The sequence below is a fragment of the Spea bombifrons genome, chromosome 12 (assembly GCF_027358695.1).
Source record: "Spea bombifrons isolate aSpeBom1 chromosome 12, aSpeBom1.2.pri, whole genome shotgun sequence".
NCBI lineage: Eukaryota > Metazoa > Chordata > Amphibia > Anura > Pelobatidae > Spea > Spea bombifrons.
In genome coordinates, this window is record NC_071098.1 from 27029025 (window position 1) to 27050974 (window position 21950).

General features: G+C 36.6%; 1 protein-coding gene across 1 annotated transcript in view; it reads left to right on the top strand.

The window, feature by feature from the left end:
• Positions 1-21950, top strand: part of SLC17A7 (solute carrier family 17 member 7) — a 28330-nt gene that overhangs the window by 230 nt on the left and 6150 nt on the right. The window contains exons 2-4 of the mRNA XM_053451691.1: positions 15229-15481; positions 16862-16980; positions 21738-21852. Coding sequence (XP_053307666.1) covers positions 15229-15481; positions 16862-16980; positions 21738-21852 — 487 coding nt within the window. The remainder of the gene's footprint in view (positions 1-15228; positions 15482-16861; positions 16981-21737; positions 21853-21950) is intronic.

Here is a 21950-nt window from a genome sequence, read left to right on the forward strand (position 1 = left end):
ATGGCTAATTGAATGATCCAGGATATATATATATATATATATATATATATATATATATATATATATATAGATAGATAGATAGATAGATAGATATATATATAGATATAGATATATATATCATATGATATATATATATATATATATATATATATATATATATATATATATATATATCATTGTTCCATCGACATTTATAGTCTCTATCACGTGTATAAATCTGCTATAATAGTATATAAATTCACCAAATCTATTCCTAGAATAAATGTTTGTATATATATAGGTATAATAATATTATTATAATATATATATGTTCTTTTTAAGCCTTTGAGTGGTCAGCGAGTGAATGCAAAAAAAATATGTCTGGCAAACAAAGGGTTAAAAGTAGAGCTGACTGGAAAAACCTCAAAATCTTACCATAGTATGTATGTAAAACAAATGTTATTTTTTTTTGTTATGATCTGTATTTTGTAGAAGGAAATCTGATGCGGTCTTAATCGGTATCAGAATTTCATTTCCTATAATAAAATCTTTTTTTTTTAATTGATGTTCCTCCCTGGAAAACCCATGAAGCTCGATGCAGATCCCAGAAGCCTTGATTTATTCTTGTAGCCCAGAATTTAATTAAAGCCTCATATCCCCATTCATCATTGGATTTTTTATTTTTTTTTGCATACATAAATCTATAAATAAATCTATGAATTGGTAAGGAGGCATCTTATAGAAGGATGAATACATGCAGACTGTATGTGTGTGTATATATATATGTGTATATGTATATGTATATCTATCTATCTATATATCTATATAGATATGTCTATATATATATATATATCTATATATCTATATCTATCTATCTATATATATATATATAGATAGATAGATAGATAGATAGATATAGATATATAGATATATATATATATATATATATATATATATATATATATATATATATATATATAACTTATGTATATATAATGATCTACCTATCTATCCATGCATCTTGTATCCATGTACATATAGATAAAGTATAGGTAGGTGGGGAGCAATCAGGAAATATCTCCAGCCATGATTTTATTCATTTCTTTCAAAAATAGTAATCTCAAGAAAAAGGAAATATTAAAGCTGCTTTCCCATTGACAGAGGGCATGGACTTGGGTCTCTTCCTGATTAATTTATATCCACTGCTTGTCCTGAGTGGGTGCAGGAGATCTTAATGTGCTTATGGGTTTATGAGGGTGAAATAGTGAGAGAAGTGATTATGTTGATGGCCTGCAAAGTATATTATCCTATAATCCAGCTGTAAGGTTAGGGATAATTTGATGGAAGGGTGGGGGGGAGCATTTAAATCCAGTAATTCTAGACCTCACAATGATGATGAAAAGATAGGTTTTAAGTATAAGAAATAATAAATTGATTTCTGTAGATAATGGAGATATGTGTGCTCCTATTTTCACCTGTTCTTATCTTCTCCTGTGTTTGAATAGGCTAGAAATGCTAGGGGGAACTTTAAGAATTTTGCTTTGGCAAAGAAGGGGTTAATGCCCCTCAGTGCCTGCCCCCTTGCAGCTTGGAGTGGCACAGCCTTTACGTCAGGACACACCGTACTGCAGCAATTTTACAACCCCCCCCCCCACAAAGTCACCTTGTCCCTAACCTTCTACCATTGATTGCTGAATCAGACTAATGACTGATCACTGATCAAATGGCTTGGGCATCACCTGCCAGCTACAGCCCCGCAAAGACCACAAGGAGTTAACTTATCTTAAAAAAATAAATACAATGTATAGGAACATAACTTGCTTTAAATGGTATTTTTTTAATTATTATTTAAGTCTTTTGTTTAATCTTAAGCTTCTGGAAAATGATCTGTTGGGTGTTTAATAAATCTGTGAATTGGTAAGGAGGCATCGCATAGAAAATATACCTATCTATTCACACATACATTCTCCATCTACGTATAGAATATATATATATATATATATATATATATATATAGATATATATATCTATATATATATATATATAAATAGTTTATATATATATACATAGTTTATATATATTATCTATATGTAACTCTCTCTATAGATATATTTGTGTATATATATACATATATATATATATATATATATATATATATATATATATATATATATATATATATCATTGATATATCTTTAAATGCATAGTTTCATAGTTGGAGACAGCCTGGTTTAATGACTTGGACAAAGATGGTTAATTCAAGAGAGGACATTAAGTGACTTCTTGCAGGGAACACGATTAATAATTAATAAGTTCAGCAAATATATGCAGGGCCATCATTTATATTTTATGCAATTAAATATCGGCTTCATATAGTTTCTGCACAAACACATTACTTTCTGATATGGTGACGTTTTTAAAATAATAATAATAAAAAAAACAGAGAAAAATAGGCAGCCTGTTTTAGTTATGGTGAGAATTCAGGAATACCCGTTAGTAATTCACGGTGTATATATATATATATTGGCATTCAACAGTGGCAAAACATCCTGATATTTTAATATCAAATACACTTAAATCAAGTTAATTAAATCAATGCTACGAAATAAATAAGGAACACAATATTTGTGTGTGTGTGTATATATATATATATATATATATATAGATATAGATATATAATATTCTTTTGGCTCTGAAAAAGGTTCTCCATACATCCAGTATAATGATAATCGTATCTGAGAATTATAACACTTGTAACAAAAATTGTATATATTTTTTTACTGGTTATAATGTGACAACCTTACGACCACTACATGCACCTTCTTCAAAATATGAAGTACATTCACAGATAATTGTATTAATCCCGTAATACTGACTCCCATGCCTGCGCAAAATATTATACTCTCTGTGTATTCGAATTAAGTTTTACTATAAAAATTACAAATGTGCGACTTCCATTTTTAGCCTAATTTTCGGGGGATCAAATGGAACAAAACCAACATCGGGAGCTATAAACAGTTAAGGCTATTAAGTTAAAGTGTTTAACACATATTTTTTAAAATATAATAATATATTAAATTAATATATAAAACCTAAAATATAAATATGCTATCCAATACATTCATTTTAAAGTTTTTCATTATGTAATAAAGTTGTAATTATTGGTTACTATTATTTTTAGCAGACTATAGCAAAAATGTTAATCTATTTTATAAAAAAAACAAGTCGAAATGGCTTTATTTCTAGATTTTTTTCTTGTTTTTGAAAAGGCAGAGTGCGATCTGGACGAAATATCTATTTTATAAAACGAATAATAATAATAACTTTGTATTTTTAAGGAATATATTAAAAAAAGATAAATGAATAACAACACATCTATATTCTATGATTACAGGTAATAATGTAACATAAATCATTTATTTATATATATATATATTTAAATATTAAAGTGTAACACAAATATCAATTAACCCCATATTGTCCTAGATATTTTTATTTAGTATGTACATAAATGTTGCATCTGTCAGAATGATTTCCAAGGCAGTGCTGTGGGGTGAAAATAAAATGATCTAGGGGAAGGAGAAAGGGGATTTCAGACTCAGTAGTATCTCATTTACATTTAATAACTAAGGTATAGAAAGGGTTTGCATTGTTTGATATATCACTGACATTAGCCAACCCCCTCTACATAGCCCAGGGCTTAAACCTTTAGTGAATATGGTGGCAGGTTTGATCCATGGATTTAATAAGGATCAATGCTGGAAATATTTCAAGGTGATTAGACCCATTCTGGCTGGGAAATACACAGGGGAATAGGAGATGAGAACTTATTTTGTTTAACACCTCATTTATTAGCGGTTGCCCATCTGTCCTCCCCTTTTTTTGCTTAAAAACCTCAGATTAAAAAAAAAAAACAATGAAAATATTTTGTTAATATTTAATTTCTTTATTTATTTGGTAAAAATTGTAGAGAATAAAACAGGAAAAAGGAATAATGTTTTTAATTATTTTTTTTCACATTAAATAAACGATATATATATATGATTTTTATATTTCTTTTTTCATGTATTTATTCAAACAAAAAATATTGTGCATTTAAACACGAGTGGGTTTTTAAAAACACGTGCATTCACAAAGTGTACAGGTACACACAAATAAATAGCTATTTTATATTATTATTATTATTTATTGTTTTATGTAGCACCATTATATTCCACAGCGCTGTATAATTTGATTTTATTTGATTTTTTTCCCCCCCCATATATTTATTTTTCATATGTTTCCTCATACATTATGTATGGGGCTAAATATATTGCATGTGCTGGAATGAGTTTTATAGATTATAACCTTTCATATGTCAGAGAGCATTGATCCCCAACAATGAAAAAGGGGTTAATATATTCCAGACTCCATACAGCAGCCTCTCCAGTGAATAAAAGTGTTTCTGTTCCAGTTACTATTATAAAGACATCACAGGTATTTTTTTTTTCTCAGCCCTAGGGTCATGCTGGGAAAAACAATTAAAATCTTATTTCTTTGTACCCCCCCCCCAAATACACCTAGGATTCCAGTAGAACGCCTTTAACGCTCCTTAGATGTATGCATAAAAACCTGATTCTATTAGTATTGCTTTCTGAAACTTAACCCCTTGACTGCCAGAGGGATTGCAAGGGTTAATTAAAAAAGGATCTGTCAGAATGTGGAGTCAGTAATAAGAATCGAATACATAGAACTTCTCAATTCCCCAAATGAAACAGAAAAAAAATTGATGCAAAGACCCAGTTAATTCATTGGATATGTCTATTGCTTTGCTGTATAAGAGCTCAATTTCTGTACTTGGCCATTAAATAGCAGGTGGTGAAAAATGTATATGTTTAAAACAATATAATATCCTTAATAACCTAACTAAAAAAAAGGGGAGAAATATTTACAGATGTTTAAAAAATAAAAAAATAAAATAAAAAAAGTATATTATCTATAATTCTATCCAGTTAACCATTGAGAACCCAACCGGCTCCATTGGATTTCAGTACAAATTTAGTAATTAAAAGGACAATGGCTCAATTACTAAACTCTCTGTAAGTGAACATTTTATTATTTGTATGACTCCTGTTGCTGTTTTTTTTTTTAATTCTTATTGTACTCATCCAACATACCCTGTGGGTTTAGCATAGATCCATTATTGGGAGAATGGATCATTTGAGCATCAGGTGGTGATCCCATATATCCGGAAAGGGTTAAAAAGATAAAGATAAATGTGGGTGGCTGCAGCCATTTCACTTGCATTGGTGTTAGGCATTAAGCATCCCTGGCCAATCATGGGTTAATGTTTATTTATATTTCCATTGTCCTCTTGTAGGGATTACCATTTGATTCATGTAATCCATGGGGGGGGGGCAGATCTCACTCTCAGATTAACTCTGTGAAATCTGAATAGCAGGAAGGATTATGGTGCAAATGAAGGCTCTGAAAGGCAGGGTCCTGTTAGTTTTGGTATTTTTCATTAATGGCAGCAATCTTTAACCCCCTGAGGGCTGGGGAGAGTGATCAGTACATTTCTAACACCCAATGAGCACTAAATGCAATACATTCACTACATACACCCCAGTCCCTATACACTAATTATATATCTGGTACAAACTAACAGCCAGCAAAGCAACATTGCCTGATGTTATCTGCATAATTTGAATAATGTAATAGTATTTTCCTATATTTAGCAAGAAAAGGTGGAATGGGGTAATAATCACATTTCATGATCCCTGCAGGGATCTGCATTTTATTTATTTTATAATTCTACAAACATATCTAGGAATTATATGGAATGTATTTAAACGTGTATTGACTATAGCAGCAACACTGCAGCAAAGGGAGGTGGTAAATGAATGAATGGCAGAGAATGAATGGCAGTTGAATGAAGAGAATGCAGAAGAACCATGGCTCCTGTTCTACACACCCTTCTGCCTCTCCTTACCCTCCGCATCTCACACCATCTCTCTTCACCCTCCTCTTGCTCTCCATTTTTTGTTGTTTCTTAAAGTCCTGCTACATTTTCAACCCCCTTGTCTCCTTTCTCATCTTCTTTTCTCCTCCTTTTGTGTTATCCCTTTCTCTACTCCCTTTACTTTCTATACCCTGATGCGGGGAAACCTGTTCTGATTTTAATGTCTCTGTCTTGCCAAACAATGTTACTTCTGTGCCCAAATAAAATTGGAAGGTCCTACTGAAAAAAAAATCAATTGAAAGAATTTGACTTGTTACATCATGGGACTCTGTTAACTGCACCAACCCTGCAATGATGTGATCTTTGCCATGTGCCTTTGTGTGCAATGGTGGAGCTCTACCAAGAGTGTCCTGGCTTAAGATCTGGGAGAGACCCCACCTTACCTTAGTGGTAGCGTAGAAATACATTGATACAACATTAATAGAACCCATGCAGCGTTTCCCCCTTTTGCTTTGATAGTAAGGTCATTGCACCACTCTTTGTGCCCCATGCCAGGGTTGAACCAGAAAAAGTGTGTGATAGACGAGGTCTGAGGCTCACTTTGAAGATATTGTCAGCAGCCCTTAGCCAATTTGAATTTCCACTTTTGACCTTGGGTTTGACCTTCCTTCTTCTGTGGCCACCCCTTGGCCATTTCTCTTTGAGACGACCTTCCTTTTAAACAGCTAGCCTAATCTGTGAAACCCCAACCATCATTTTAGAAACATCATACGCATGAGAGAATTGAAGTGGCATTAAGGAGATCTGCATAGTCAATATATCTTCTAAACGCTAAGAGAATAGACCGTTGCCCAATTATAAAGATGCTACGCGGAAAGTCAAAGAAGGTATTTTCTAAACCAAGACTGTCCTTTAAAATGTAAGTTTTAAGGACTAATACAACTTTCTGTCGACAACTGACGTTTTTAGGTGAGTTTTTCGCAGCTGCGCTTAACTTGAATGGATTTGGGTTGACCAGAGTGTTCCTCAAGATGTCACTAGCTGTCCTTTTTTTAAAATAAAATGTCTCTTTAATAATTTGCAGCTCTAAGATTAACTTGGGTTAAATCAAGCTATAGTAAGTAATATTGAGTCTTGAGATGAGTCAGTAATGTGTCGGTTTATTAAGCATTTAGCTTTAGCTGTTGTGTTGGGGAACTCGTTTCAAGGCCTTGTGAGGACAGTGTCCACAGAAAAAACTATAGAGCCACAAGCTTGGAAGATCTTAATATGTAGGGACCTATGAGGTCAAGGAAGCTTAAGTGACTGTCTATTGTACTTTCCAAGCATTGGTCCACAAAGGTCTTAAGATATGATGGTTTGTAGGACCATGGTAGCTAAAGATTGATGAGAACTGACTTTAAATCACCTGAATTCAATATTCGCAACTCAGCACATTCACTTTTCGCACAAATGTTTAGATTCTTCACAAACGTCAGGTTCATATTCCTACCAAGTTCAGGAGACCCCAGTAGATCATTTGACAAGGCCTAAGGTGCTGCCATTTTCAATGGTTGGAGTATTGCAGGGCTGCTCATGGTTTTTTTGAGTATACAAAGTCAAGTGATGGTCAAAATGGCAACAAGCAGGTATGAAGTATCTTTATGACTAATGGAATTCATCAATATTTGGTCCATGCACTGATTTAGCAAGCATGCGATTTCCAAGATGGCCGACTACAAGTGCTCTTGAAAAGGTATTGAGTTGCTAGAATTAAGTACCTCTCCATTTAGCAAATGTAAATGAAACTCATATAGCCTATTTACATTTTGGAACATACTTACCCTATTCCATGTCATGTTCAGCCATTTTGAGCCATGATTACTTTTAAGGATTACAAGGAAGCAAAATGACCGCCACTAAACAGGGTATTTTCATATTGAGCGCTCGTTAAAAGCCACATCATGCATCGTGATAACATTAGAGAGACAGCAGCGTAGAACAGCGAGAAAACATAGTTTATTTTGGTTGTTATCATTCAAAATGGCAACCCGATCAGAGTTCACTAGTCTGCTTTATTTACATTGCTATTTTCCAACAGCCGAGGAGGGCTTCGTGAAGGTACTGAACCTTCTGTTTGCGTTTTCACGGCAAACATACCCTGGTGACATTAAATCAAGCGTCGGGAGGCAAAATATTTACTACAGAAGAAAAAAATGGGGCCGACTCGTTCACATAGAGTACAAGTTCGCTAAAATCCTGCAACAAAGATGAAATAAAGTAAAGATATAATAAGATAAAGATAATCAAGATATAATTACTGCTGCTTTTACTCTTGGAGTATGGTGGGATGGCTTTCTCTGATTGTGGTTTTAACCTACATGCTGATTCGCCATTTTCTACAATGATGGCTCATCTAGAACGTTCATTTAGACCATCTTCTCCTGATACCTCATTTATGATATCCACCAAAGTCAATTATTTTGTAATCATAAAATATTATTAAGAATGATTACCCTCTGTGTTTAATGCTAGTATGAGACTAACAGGTCTTTAATACCCTGATAACAGTTCAGCATCCAATGGTTCTGCTTTCCAATATTCCAGGGGTCCCAATTCATTTAATGTGGGGGGGCTATGTATAATTCTTTGCAAAAGTTACACCATAGCAACCAACGGAATATTCCTACTTTCTACAAACTTTCACCAGAATCACTTTTCTATACATAAATTCCCATTTGGTCTGTAAAGTGCATCATGTAGGCCACCAAGCCACCACCAGGCCTGGGAAGCTGACCGTTACCACGAGTTACTGCTACTAATATTTTTTTAAGGATATACAACATATATTTGTTCTTATAAGAGTTTTTGGGGGGCAAAACTGGCACAATGAGTTTATTTGAACCATAATATAACCGCATATAAGTGATGACGCACATGTCCTATGCAAATTCAAAATGGCGTACGTAACACATTTCCATCAGTTCAAAAACATGACATGGATGAAGATAATAAGAAAATCCTCGGATGAAAGACGTCTGGTGTTATTTTTACTCCTGTCTCCTATGTTATGGATATTTGACGTATTCACATTTTAATTATTAAGGTTTTTCGTCCATCCCTGGTGGATATACTGTATAAAATTCAACATTCAGAGTACGCCAACAACAGTCTTATCTTTTGCTTCTAAGTATTCCACTCTTCGGGGTTGAAAGGCACTCAACAGGGACATCTTTTACAGATCTCCACAAGCTGCTTAGTTAGCCCTTTGAGTGAAAATTCATCGGACACAACAAAGGAAGAATACCATTCGGGAATATTTAAACTTCACCATGACGATAGAAGTACCATAGGATTACCCCAACGTAGTTTGTTAGCTCTTGCTTTCAACATGTAGAGGTTGCATGACCCTTAAGATCATGGGAGGGCTCATGAAGTCTGCACCCAAATACGGTAGAACCCAAGCCAGTTGCAGCAGTTTTGGAAGAGAATATTTATATCATAGAAGAAGGAGTTAGTACAAACTGTACCTACCAACAGAACCATTTAGAGGTCTGGCCATTTATTGTCTTCTAATGCTTTCTGCCATATCTGTCAAAAAATAAGAGCCAGTGCGGAAAAGAATAACATTCATTTCAGTAGCTCAAGTCTGAAGAAACCAGGTTTACTTTCTTGATCCAGGAATGATTCCAAAGTATCAGCCTTTGAATGATTTATACATTTTAAGACGTGTGGATGATGTAGAGAACGAAGTGCTACGTTCAGTAAAAAGATGGTCTTAACCATTTAATCTCTTCACTCCAAGCAGAGATGCGTGTTGGGGAGATGATGCTTTAAGAAGGAAACCCATAGACAATGGGATAAGAGTAAGTGCGGGTTAATGAATGAGGAAAGGGTACATTCATTCACTCTATTTCCTCTAATGTATTCCAGATAATATTGGCGTTCACTTCCATTGAAAAATCCGGATTGTGTGCATTTAACCTTGCTGAACGTGAATGCCGGAGATTATGTAACCTTGAAATTGTCATTGAACGTCCCACCCATTTAATTAGCCACTGGATACAGGTTCTACTTAAAAACATCACATCTTTGTTTGCACCATCACATTAGTGAGTGGCTGAACAATAAATGTCGCCCCCAAACAGGGCATACAGAATGTGGGAGCTTTGCAAGGGTCCAGTGGTGGCTGAATACGGAATCAAGAGGACCAAATGGGCCCATATGTGACTAAATTACAGTCCTACCCATAATGTGGGACATTAAAGTGCTCTGGCACTTTAAGGCCAGCGGCCGCTAAATGATGGACATTACGTTGGGTGCGGATGTGTGTATCTGTCCGGCGGCCATACTCTGCAGGACCTGATCTGCTGCTGGGGTGGCAGTAAGTTTAAATACGGGGTGCTATCAGCCACACGCCAACCATGCTTTTGCCTGATGTATCAGATGGCCAGTCCGGGCCTGCATCTTTCTCTTTGTCGCTTTCCTCTATACTTCTCCTTGTCTTCTTTTGTCTCTGCTTTCCCAAAATAGCATATATTCACATTAAAATGTGGCACTACAACCATAGAAGTCTCAGAAAATAAGGTTGCCGACGGCATGGAAAGTGTTAGCGAAAAAATCTGCGTCACTATGGTAAATTTTTTTTACAAATGGAGATCTTTGCTTTTACATGTAGGAGCAGCCCCCTGCCATCATCTGAGATTATTTATTTATACATTAGGAGGTGGGGGGGAGACGCGCTCTGTTCTCTGCTGCATTTTTTATGAGATGTGGGACCTGCTGCACTTCCCGGAGCTCTCGGCGCTAGACCCATATGTTCACACTCCCCGCAATGCGGGACCCCAGCAAGACAAGAATTAATGAAACACTCAATTAGCAACCGAATCTGAGGGGGGATGAGGAGACGGGGACAGAGAAATGTCAGAATCTAGCATGAATGAATGAGGAAAAAAGGAGACAATTATCTATTTCCCATCTTTATTTCTTTCTTTTTTCCTTCCTTCGTTTCTTCATTTCTTCCTTTCTCTTTCTTTCTATCTATATCTATTCTTTCTTTTCTCTCTTTCTCTTTTTTCCTTCCTTCATTCCTTCCTTCCTTCCTTTCTTCCTTAGTTCCGTTCTTTCTCTTTCTTTCTATCTATTCTTTCTTTCTTTCTCTTTTCTCTTTCTTTCTATATATATATATATATATTTTTCTTTCTTTCTTTCTCTTTTCTCTCTTTATATATATATATATATATATATATTTTCTTTTTCTTTCTTTCTTTCTTTCTTTCTTTCTTTCTTTCTTTCTTTCTTTCTCTTTTCTCTCTTTCTTTCTATATTTATATATATTCTTTCTTTCTCTTTTCTCTCTTTCTTTCTATATATATATATCTATTTTCTCTTTCTTTCTTTCTTTCTTTCTTTCTTTCTTTCTTTCTTTCTTTCTTTCTTTCTTTCTTTCTTTCTTTCTTTCTTTCTTTCTTTCTTTCTTTTTCTCCCTTCCTTCGTTTCTTTCTTTCCTCCATTAAATGTCAGGAGGACAAATCTAGCATGCATCATCCTAAAAACGAGCCGAACATGAGCCAAACATATGAGATAGCGCTGAAAATAATTTAAGAAAATCTGCCGGCTTTAGCGACTGAGCAAATGACTGCAGACTCATTCCACCGCATTCCGCGCCCGTGATTGAGCAGCCGAGAATAAATCGCACGTTGGGGTCATTTCTGTAAAACGCGTTGTATCGATCCATTAAAATTTCTCAGTCGAGTTAAATTCATTAAATTTGTGTTTTATGGGGCCGAGTACGGTAACGAATGCTGTGTTTTTTGTCAGAATGTACAGGGTTCTTGTTACTGGAGATTTATCTTTCTATACATAACTCGGGGCTGTTTTGATGATCAGGTTGGTTGGTTTTTACTCATCGTCATGTTGCAATATCATTTATTTTCAGCTGCTTTCCCCCTCGCTTTGCTGAAATGAACACTTTCATTACTAAATGCAGCATTAGAAGCATCATTCATACGACCTCTGAATGGCAAAACCTTTTCCTAATTCTTTAATGGTGAAAAAATGCCTAATTACTCACTTAATTGTCAGGTGATGCACATGCAAGCGCAGATAGGTTGTTGCCATAGAAATGGAAAATTCTTCTTTAAACCTCCAGAGGAAACATACAATGCTAGATCTGCTGAGGTTTATTGTTTTCAGTAATATTAAATATAATCATACCTGGGAACCTCTGGGCTCCGGCTACCTGGAGCCTACCCTTGTGGGACCCAGCCAGGACTACCCACTGATGTCATTGTGAGGTCCCGCTGATGTCGGGGGCGTTTTCGCTTATGTCAGGGGGCATTCCTTCTTACATTGCGGGAAACACCTCCATTTATAGGGGAAACGTGCGGCGAGTGGGGCGTATCAAGACCCCGCTCCCACGTCCTGGAGGATTCGGGTGTTGACTCGGAGAAGCGGTGCTTCCGGGTTGAACCCAGAGACTTCACAGAGATGTTCATCTGACAGTTAATTAGACTGTCTTTAAGAATGCCTGCCCATTGAACAATCGTGAGAAAGGAATTAGGGGTCACCATGGAGAAGAAATAAAGAAATGCATAGAAGTAGAGAAAAGCTAAAGGGACTGAAGGCAATGTCATCATGTTTAACCCCTTAAGGACAATGGGCGGTCCCTAAACCCATCGAAAACAATGCATTTTGAGACCGTACGGGCTTTGTCATTAAGGGGTTAATGCACGTGACATACACATTGTTACGCACAGGCATATATATATATATAAAGTATTATTTGTAATGATGGCGCCAGAGAAACCCAGTGAGCTTCCTGCGAGAAAGACTAAGCCGGGGAGGACTACATCTTCCGGCCTAGGGGGACAAGTGAAACCAAGCTTTCCGGCCAATGGCGTTTGCCTCCTGCCCTGTAACTAACATTCACACACTGACAATCACCCTAACAAACACATGATCAATCTATTGCACACACACACTCGTTCTAACACAAACTGCTTGCACACGCGGTTACGTGACCCCGCTGAGCTCCTGGACCGGCATGGGGCGGGGGTGGGGATAATTTGGATAATGTGTAACTGAATCGGTGATGTAACCTTCAAGAAGTCTCAGTGATTTAGCCACGTGGGTCTATAATTATAAAAGATGTATGCACGGGCCACCCGATGATATGAGGACATTGGTTGGAGAAGCTGGCCAGGACCGGCTCGACTAGTTAAGAATATCGCAGGCTTTCGGAATGCAAAATGTGTGAATATCTCTTGACAGAAGGCTCCGTGGAAGGTGCGTGTAAAGAAACAAGGTGTGATGTGAGTGGGAATAAAGTGTGGGTGCGAATCTTATTTATAGCGGCAAAAAAAAAATCCGCAATGTATGAGCAGATTGCTAACACTGCGTGTTACATGCCTGCAGAAATGCACACGCAAACTGGCATAACACAGTTTAATCAGACACTTTAATAATGGAACACCTGCTATGGCTGAAATAATTAGATCTATCTATCTAGATTTTATATATATATATATATATTTTTTTTTATTATTATTATTATTTTATTTTTTTACCATATATAATTAATGGAATCTATAGTTTGTGTTTTTTGTTTGGCAATCAGTGCAATTATTATTAGCTGAAAGGTCTTCTACCCCCATGGAAGTTGAGGTGGCAGCCGGTGGATTAAAATGTCCTTTTAATCCTCTCTCTTCTCCCCACTCAACCTTGCAAAGGCTGCCTGAACCAATCAACAACAATCAGCAACTTAACTATAAGAGATAACTGAATTTGTAGATCCCCATTTATTTTTTTGCTTTTCTACCCGTTGCAAAAATACATATCATGAAACACATGTTTTTTGGGGCGCTGAATTTAATCAAGGGGTTTATTCACAAAAGTCCAAGCACTGGCAGGTTAATCCAGCATGACGGGCTCAGATGGCCCTGTATAATGTATAGCTCATACATTATACAGGGCTAGACAATGCCAGAAACATTTCTAAGGGCATCTAATCATGATTAGAGAACATGGAATAAAATATTATCTGAAACTTTTTTTTTTGCTTTATATAATGCTCTTTTTTAATTCATAACACATACTTTATTCATGGGAAGTGATACCTCAGTCTTCCCGATTTTCATATGCTTTTTCACAGCTGTAACGTGGAAGTGATAGAATTCTCAGCTGTTAATTAGCAAAAATGAGCATAGCTAAAAAGTTGACTAACAGCTTCAAAGTTAGAGTTTACATTAGAGTTTAGCCGAATATTATTGTGTTCTGTGGGTTAGAGGCCATTTCATTTGAGAGAATTTCACTGGAACAATCAAAGGACGGATGGCCATTCACTAAGGCAAAGTTCTCCATGTTCTCACACCCCGATGAAGGCTTAGGGTATCACTCAACAAGTCGGTTGTAGAAGACAATTATTTCTATCTACAGTTTCCCTTGCTCTGTTGTCCTAAACAGTCTCAGGCTTGTTGAGTTCACATTACCCCACTACAGTTAGCCCTACTAACAAGCTCCTGTAGCACATGGGATTTATATATTGTGTTAAGCTTTGTCAGAAATAAAGAACAATGGAAGCCAACAGGACAGAAACAAATTTTAAGTTCTTCAATATTATTGTTTGCATCCAACTTCTTTTCCCTGTTTGGTGAAGGGTGTATGAGTCGTGTAGCAGATCCTCACGAGATTTGCCTATTTCATAAATGGTAAATGAACTAAACCTGAACTGGTAGTGGAGGTCTTCTACTCACTTCTTCCCATTTGAGGATTTCATGGATTCATGGACCCATCACTTTACACCCCAAAGGTTTTATAGCAGAATGTGGAAGAAGATATTAAAGTGGTGGTGATGGTGGTGGTAATGGTGGAGAAATCTAAAAATGCCCTGATATGTGGTCTTCTGCCCTATGAGCATATCCTTGGTATTGGACTAGAACAAATCAATAAAGACTCTCTACCTTCACAGCTTTAATAACTGGTTGTTCTGCCCCGTTATATCGTGGAGCTTATTTATAGAGATAAGTGGTCATTTTGGCCTTCTGTTCTAGCACTTAACATCGGGGAGATTTTGACCTCCACATTCAGCTATGAGTTAGATCTCAACAGGGTTAGATCAACAGAAACCATGACATCTTGTTATAAAAAGGGATCAAAATCATGAAATGAATGATATAAGGTATATTGGTATAGATGAAATATAGAACTTGTCCTGTCCCAAGACATTTTTTATAGCAAAATAGTTTTTGTAAATGTTTTACTACTTATTAAGATTATTAGTTTTGCTGCAATATAATTTATTTTTATTTCTGTTACCTTTTTCTTCGTAGGATATTAGAGAAGAGGCAGCCAAATGGAGAAACCATTGAACTTACGGAAGAAGGCCAGCCAGTGGCCAAAGTCGAGAAAAGCCAACCTGTTGTGGACTGTACCTGTTTTGGGCTACCCCGTCGTTATATCATCGCTATCATGAGTGGCTTAGGTTTCTGCATTTCATTCGGCATCAGATGCAACCTTGGTGTGGCCATTGTCAGTATGGTGAACAATAACACGGTCTACAAAGGGAACAAACTTGTTATGGAGGTAATAGACATGATAATGGAACTTTTGAGACATTTTAAAACATTGTATATTCTTCTCCAGTGTTGAAAGATTTCAAGCTGTTTTCAGCATCAAACCAGTTTAACTCTATATAGCCTTGAAAGCTCACTACTGATTAACAGTAACATCTTGCACCAAACTGAACTTTAATCAAGATTTAGGTTAATGATTCTCATTTGAGGTTAAGGTATAAGCTCTGCAGAATTTACTGAATAAACGTATAGGACACATTACAATTACATCCTAATTGAAGTGACCCAAATGACCCTTAGGACGTAATAGTACGTCCTAAGTATTTCACAGCAGCAAGGACATTACACCACTGGTGCACAGGATATTATGCAGAGAAGAGGACATGTGGCTGTCAATAGGAGCTAGCATTTCTGGCTTTAAGTTCACAGAAGTGTAATGGCGCTCAGTACGAGTGTTGGTTACATGTCCCTACTATTTGAATGCCTCCTATTTGGCATTGTCAATGCCGTCGTCTCAAGAAACACTAACAAGATGAGAGGAGATCCCAAAGGGTCTGTCCAGAGGGTCTGCTAAGATCTCAGATGAAGCCCATGCTGGATGATCACAGATGCAGCAGTAAAGAATCCAGGAATATAGAACCTTGTTTCCTGATCATTGTTTGGACTGAGTTTCTCCCTTTTTCAAAATAATAAAGAAAACTATTGTAAAAAAAAGTGAAAACTGGTATATAAGTTCAAATAAAAAAAAAATACTATAAAGTTAAAAATACGGATCTCCCTGATGTCACCATGACATAATAAGTGGTACCATCTAGTTACAAGAGAGATCTTTAAGGTCTATAAAGACCAAAAAAGGGAACACAGTCAAAAAGCTTTAAAACAAACTAGAAAGTTGCAAAACACTGATGTCCAGGGAAGGTCAATAACAATATTCTTTTAGACTTTAAAGCATCAGTCAAATCTATTCTTGGGTCAATCATATACTTGCAGTTATGTTAATCTTTGTAACTCTGCATGGCTAAGAAAGGAAGCTGACATCTTCTTGCCCACTGCACGTGATGGCACCACCTATGTAGATAGTGTATTTCATATCTTTACTGCCCTTACTGTTATGTAGACTTTAATGAGTTGAATTCAGTATTGCCTTTCCTAGATAGTCAAGAGAAAGACCCATGCTGTCCATATTTCCCTTTTTGATTAACAGATCTCCAAGGATTAGCTTGGAATTAAATCGAAGAACAATATGTGTAGGGCATTAGGGAAACAATGGGGAAAAACTAGAATTTTTATCGGAATCAGAACGCTCTGTGTGCAGTTACATTTGGAATAGCAATGTACCAGTACTATCATCTCACTGTTTTGTTTCATTATACCTTATTTTTTATCACAGCAAGCAAAGTTCAGCTGGGATCCTGAAACAGTTGGCATGATACACGGATCGTTCTTCTGGGGCTACATTGTCACGCAGATTCCTGGAGGTTATATATGTCAGAAATTTGCAGCTAACAGGTATATTTTTATAGCTGTTTATGGTTTCCTAATGTACATTTTTCCGTAATTAATTGGAAATCCAATCTCACGGTTAAAGGGAATTTGTCACTTTGTTGTGTAAGTGTAGGGCTGTGTTGTGAAACATTCGTAAGCATAGGCTTAGGCATTTGGCTCTGTTGAATTAATTATGTATTCATAAGAATTTATGTTGATTTCCAGACAGGCCATGAAAATACTTAAGAAAATGTCCAAGAAAAAAGTATTATCCTGGGGCTAGCCCCAAACAGGGTTAGATCATGAGAGATCCAGGTGATCACCTCTCAATGACAAGATCTGATAGCCTATACTGTCCTATTTCCCAATAAATTATGAAATTAAGGCTTTCTCCATGTAGTTCCTTATGTTATGATCACATTTATACATCCAGTATTTCCTATACTATTTGCGGAGGGCTGATAAAGCCGACTAAGCACATTTTTTAGTTACTGATGTATAAACCTAGACGTCTATAAGTCTGACAATGTATTGGTCTATTGAAAACAAATCATTTCCTGGAAAGAAAAAAATGTAAATTGTGATACTTTGAGTAATTGCCATAAAATGCAGAATCAAAGACGCATTAAGAAGGTCTTTTCTTCAGATCCATCTAAAAAGCAAACGGATCTCTACATTTCCTAAGACTTAATGGCCAGTGAGTCTGCTGAAGTTGTATTAAATAATAGATGATGTGTATTTCATATGTTCTCATTTGTGTCTATGTAGCTTAACAAATAACAGCCGCCATTCATTGAGTAATGACGTTCAGCCTTCCGTGTTCCATGAGCAACAGCTCAAGTCTGTGAGCCTAGCTAGTAAAATGCAGGTTTCCTCCTCGTTCCTCCTCGTTCCTCCTACCTCTGTCTCTACAACCTTTATCCAATGCCATTATCACATTTACAAAAATGATATTTTGGTTTACTACCATAAAAACACTACTATAATTAATTGTTTTGAAGATCACATGGCAACATCTATACCTCTTGGTGGTCCAGAAAGTTGAGATTCCACCAGAGACGGGCCATGATGCTTCACCTACATGGTCCCATTTTGTAGAGGTCCTTTGTGGTGCTACTCCATCTTCATCTGATCTGAATAACGTTGGTGTATGCAACTATGTAGCACTTAGCTCATTAAGTATGTCTGAAAACGTTTCATAAATGCCGATCAGTGGAAGTAGCATTTTTATATTTGCTTAGTTTTAAATCGGCTCCTGTGCAAATGGGGCGAAAGACCTTTAACACAACATGCTTACAGAGAGGGAGGAATTAATAATTCAGATTAAGGCTGGAGAGTGATATGTAGTGACCTTGAATGACCTTTTGGCTGTTTTTCTTTCATCCTCCTACAATTCTAATTCTATCCTAAAGTTCTCAATATTCTCGAATAATTTAGAGCTAATAAATATTGTTAAATATGAGAACTTAAATGCGAGGAACATGCATGGTTCTTGTATGCATGGAGACTTGATGCCAACAGCTAGACTCCAATCTCCATCTAGGGAACTAAGGGAGGAAATAGATGTAACGACCGGACACATTGACGAGTTAATTTCAACACGGTTCAATAATATTGACATAATCATTACAGCACTCCATCTGTGAACATATCAGTCCTAGCCTCGTAAATTGTCCAAAAGAAATGTTCTCCTCCTAATTGGGAAAAGTGACAAGTTATTAATCGTGCTGTTACGTTTTGTAGTCAGTCACTTTGGAAAATCTTCTTTTCTCTAACTCAACTTAATAACCGGTAAAGTGAGGTCAAGTGAAAGAAAAAGAGTTTACGTGATTATTATGAGATGTAAAGATGTCTTCTTCAGGGCGACATGAAAATATTGAACTGTAACTAGTTTCTGAGACATTTCAGTGATATTTTTCATTTTATGATTTTTCTTTTTACCAAAATTGATAAGATTTGCTAGCCAATGTAGGGTTTTTGGAGAAACTAGTTTGCTGACGTGCTTCAGACATTCATTGTACATCAAATTCAGATGGAAGGGGTATTATTTTTGTAACCCAGGCGCCATTTTCAAGCAATGATCTTGAGGTTATACTGTCCTTGTATTGCTCCAATATGGTAAAAACGTCCTTGAAACTGGGTATGAATGGGATGGGCACTCGAGTTAATGAGGAATACTGTGGTAAGAAAGAGACAGATGTTACGGGCGCCTGGCAGAATCCGTGATGGGCGAGCTCCATTCCTTACAAATGATTGCATCTCGTTGAGTTAATAATAGCAGATTGATTCAAGGTGAGACATTTCATTAAAATCCATCAGTACAAACACATGACGGAAGAGGATCCTATTCCTGAACACTTCTAGCGGCAGAATGTTCCTGACATGTTTCTAATCAAAAAGACTAAGCTGAAGACTTCTCACACAAGCTCATTTATTGTCTTTCGCAGCAGGCCCGGCTTAGTGTTAGAGAAAGGAGCGAAGGAGGTGAGAAGCAGAGGCGATATATTTAATTGTGAGACATCAGCGACATCTCAACCCTTTGTAAACCATGTTAATCCCAACAGCCGCGTGATAATGCCAAGGAGGCCTATTGTGCCTGCAGAAATAATTCACAGTGTGGGGCTAATGGTCAACCTGCATGGGTCTATAATGCCTGCTATGTCAGCCACCTACACCAAGAGCGCCATATGTATAATTACCATCCCTGGCAACTTCCAACATGGCATTATAACCCTTTAATAGCCCATCATGAAGATTCTATGTAGTGACTCGCCAAATGCGTTGCCCAAATGGCTCTAAATGTCAGTCCTCATGGAAACCTTGACTTGTGTAAAGATACACTTCATTGAGTTACCTGCATTCAAGCAGCAACATCAACCAAAGCTTGCTGGGTGCAAATGCACCAACTGGGAATCTTATATATGGTTCCTTCACTCTGAGAACCTGAGATTGGGGCAGAAATCCTGACACTCAAGGTCAGACCATGAGAGTTCCCAGGTATGCTAATGACTTTTGATAGTTCTTAGTGTAAAATTGTTACCAGAGGTATCTTTTTTTCTATATTTACTTCCACAATTCTTCATTTTTTCTCCCCTACCTATCCCGTCTTTGCCTTTCTTTGGATGACACCAACGTAACGCTTTGATACAGGTTTTATTTTGTAATTAACAACCTGTCGCAATATATCGTAGAAACAATACCGTGTACATTATCTCCTGAGAATTTCAGATATTTTAAGCGATGATCCGTAAAACTGTGATTTTTTCCCCCATGTGTGAAAAACCACTAGGCTTTTTGAAATAAATTAGAGAAAATGTCTGCACACGCATTTATAAAAAGTGTGTGGGGGGGTCCCTAGGTGTGACTGTTTCCCTTTGTGTTTGGAAAATATATATAAAAGTTTGGCTTCTGAGGTTTGATCCATTTTATTACTATAATTATTTCTTGCCTTGAGTAGAGCTAACAGCAGGGAACTAATAGAACGCATTGAAACGTTTTTTTTCTTTATTTGTTAAAAAAAGGGCCCGAAAGTTGCCCTTTCCACCCAAGGGAAACTCTTGCAGGAAAAACCTTGTTTGCCGCCAATTTATAAACTGGGAACAAGGTTCAGGAAATGTCACACGTGGTTTGACGGCCTGTTTCTGCCCGTTTTTGTGCTCGGCGGTGGTTTTTCTGTAGTTACTGCCGAAGTAGGCCGAATGCCTGCTTTTCAAGGCCAATCCTGTAATGCAGCGTTAGAATACACTCAGAAAATGTGATCACTTTAATATTTCCTTAAAATGGTCTTTTTCTGGGTGTTTATCTACGTTCGCACAGACACAAAATTTTGTCACAATTCAGATTTATGACAGAGACACCCGTGTTGATATCATGCCCATATATCACATGTAGCTTTCCATACGTTATTGATTACCGTGATAGATAAATACATGCATAGTATGGTGGACAACGTTTCGCAACAAACATGAGTTTGTATCAGTCACATCGTACGACTTAGGCAGAGTATACCCTCTGTAATTGCCCGGTTAGAATGCCTTTCTGACCGATTCAATAGCCGAGCGTTCATTAGCCAAACGTATGAAGAAGTCCGGGGGAAATCAATAATATCACCTCTGAGCCATGTTATGGTAATTTTCTCCTCTCCTCGCAGAGGATTTCTTGGCTCATGGACAACTCAGGCTGAGGTTCTGGTCCTAAACACCGTGAAGGTACTTCTCCCCATTGAGGCTTTCATGCCGGAAGGCCCCCCCCAAAAAAACACACATTCAAAGCAACGCGAGTTCTCCGGTAGGAAGGGATTATCCAGACAGGGGAGAGATTATCTAGCAGGGAAGGGATTAATACAGCATTTCATCAAATGCTCTTAGTTAACCTTAAATAGTCTTGAGTTAAAGATGTCCCTGCTTGAAGACGGGTTCAAAAATAAAGAGCCCTGTTATCGAGCACTTATAACGTAAATCCAAAAAAGGTTCATTGGATTTTTCAATTTTTCACAAACGATTGCATTTCAAACGAAATTGTGTTGGCGTGAAAAACATCAGGGCTCTATCAGTGTATGAAAGGTATTTTCTTTTATATACATACGGTATATATATATATATATATATATATATATATATTCTACTTTATTAGAGTTTTCTGTACAAAATCAGGATCTGAAATATTCCTGAGATTATTTAAAGGGAATTAATTTTATATATATATATTTTTTTAATTTTTTATTTTTTTTAGCATTGTATACCGGTCTTATGATTTGAAAAAATCTCTCTCTTTTCCGGCAGAGTCTTCGGATTTGCCATTGTGGCAACTTCGACGTTAAACATGCTGATTCCGTCTGCGGCAAAAGTTCACTACGGGTGTGTTATATTTGTGAGGATCCTGCAAGGACTAGTAGAGGTAATATAATTACCTGATTTATATTATTATAATTGTGTTCAGTTATTGTAATCATTATCTTACTAGATGTTATCAAGCCATGGCGGTTCAATTTGTGT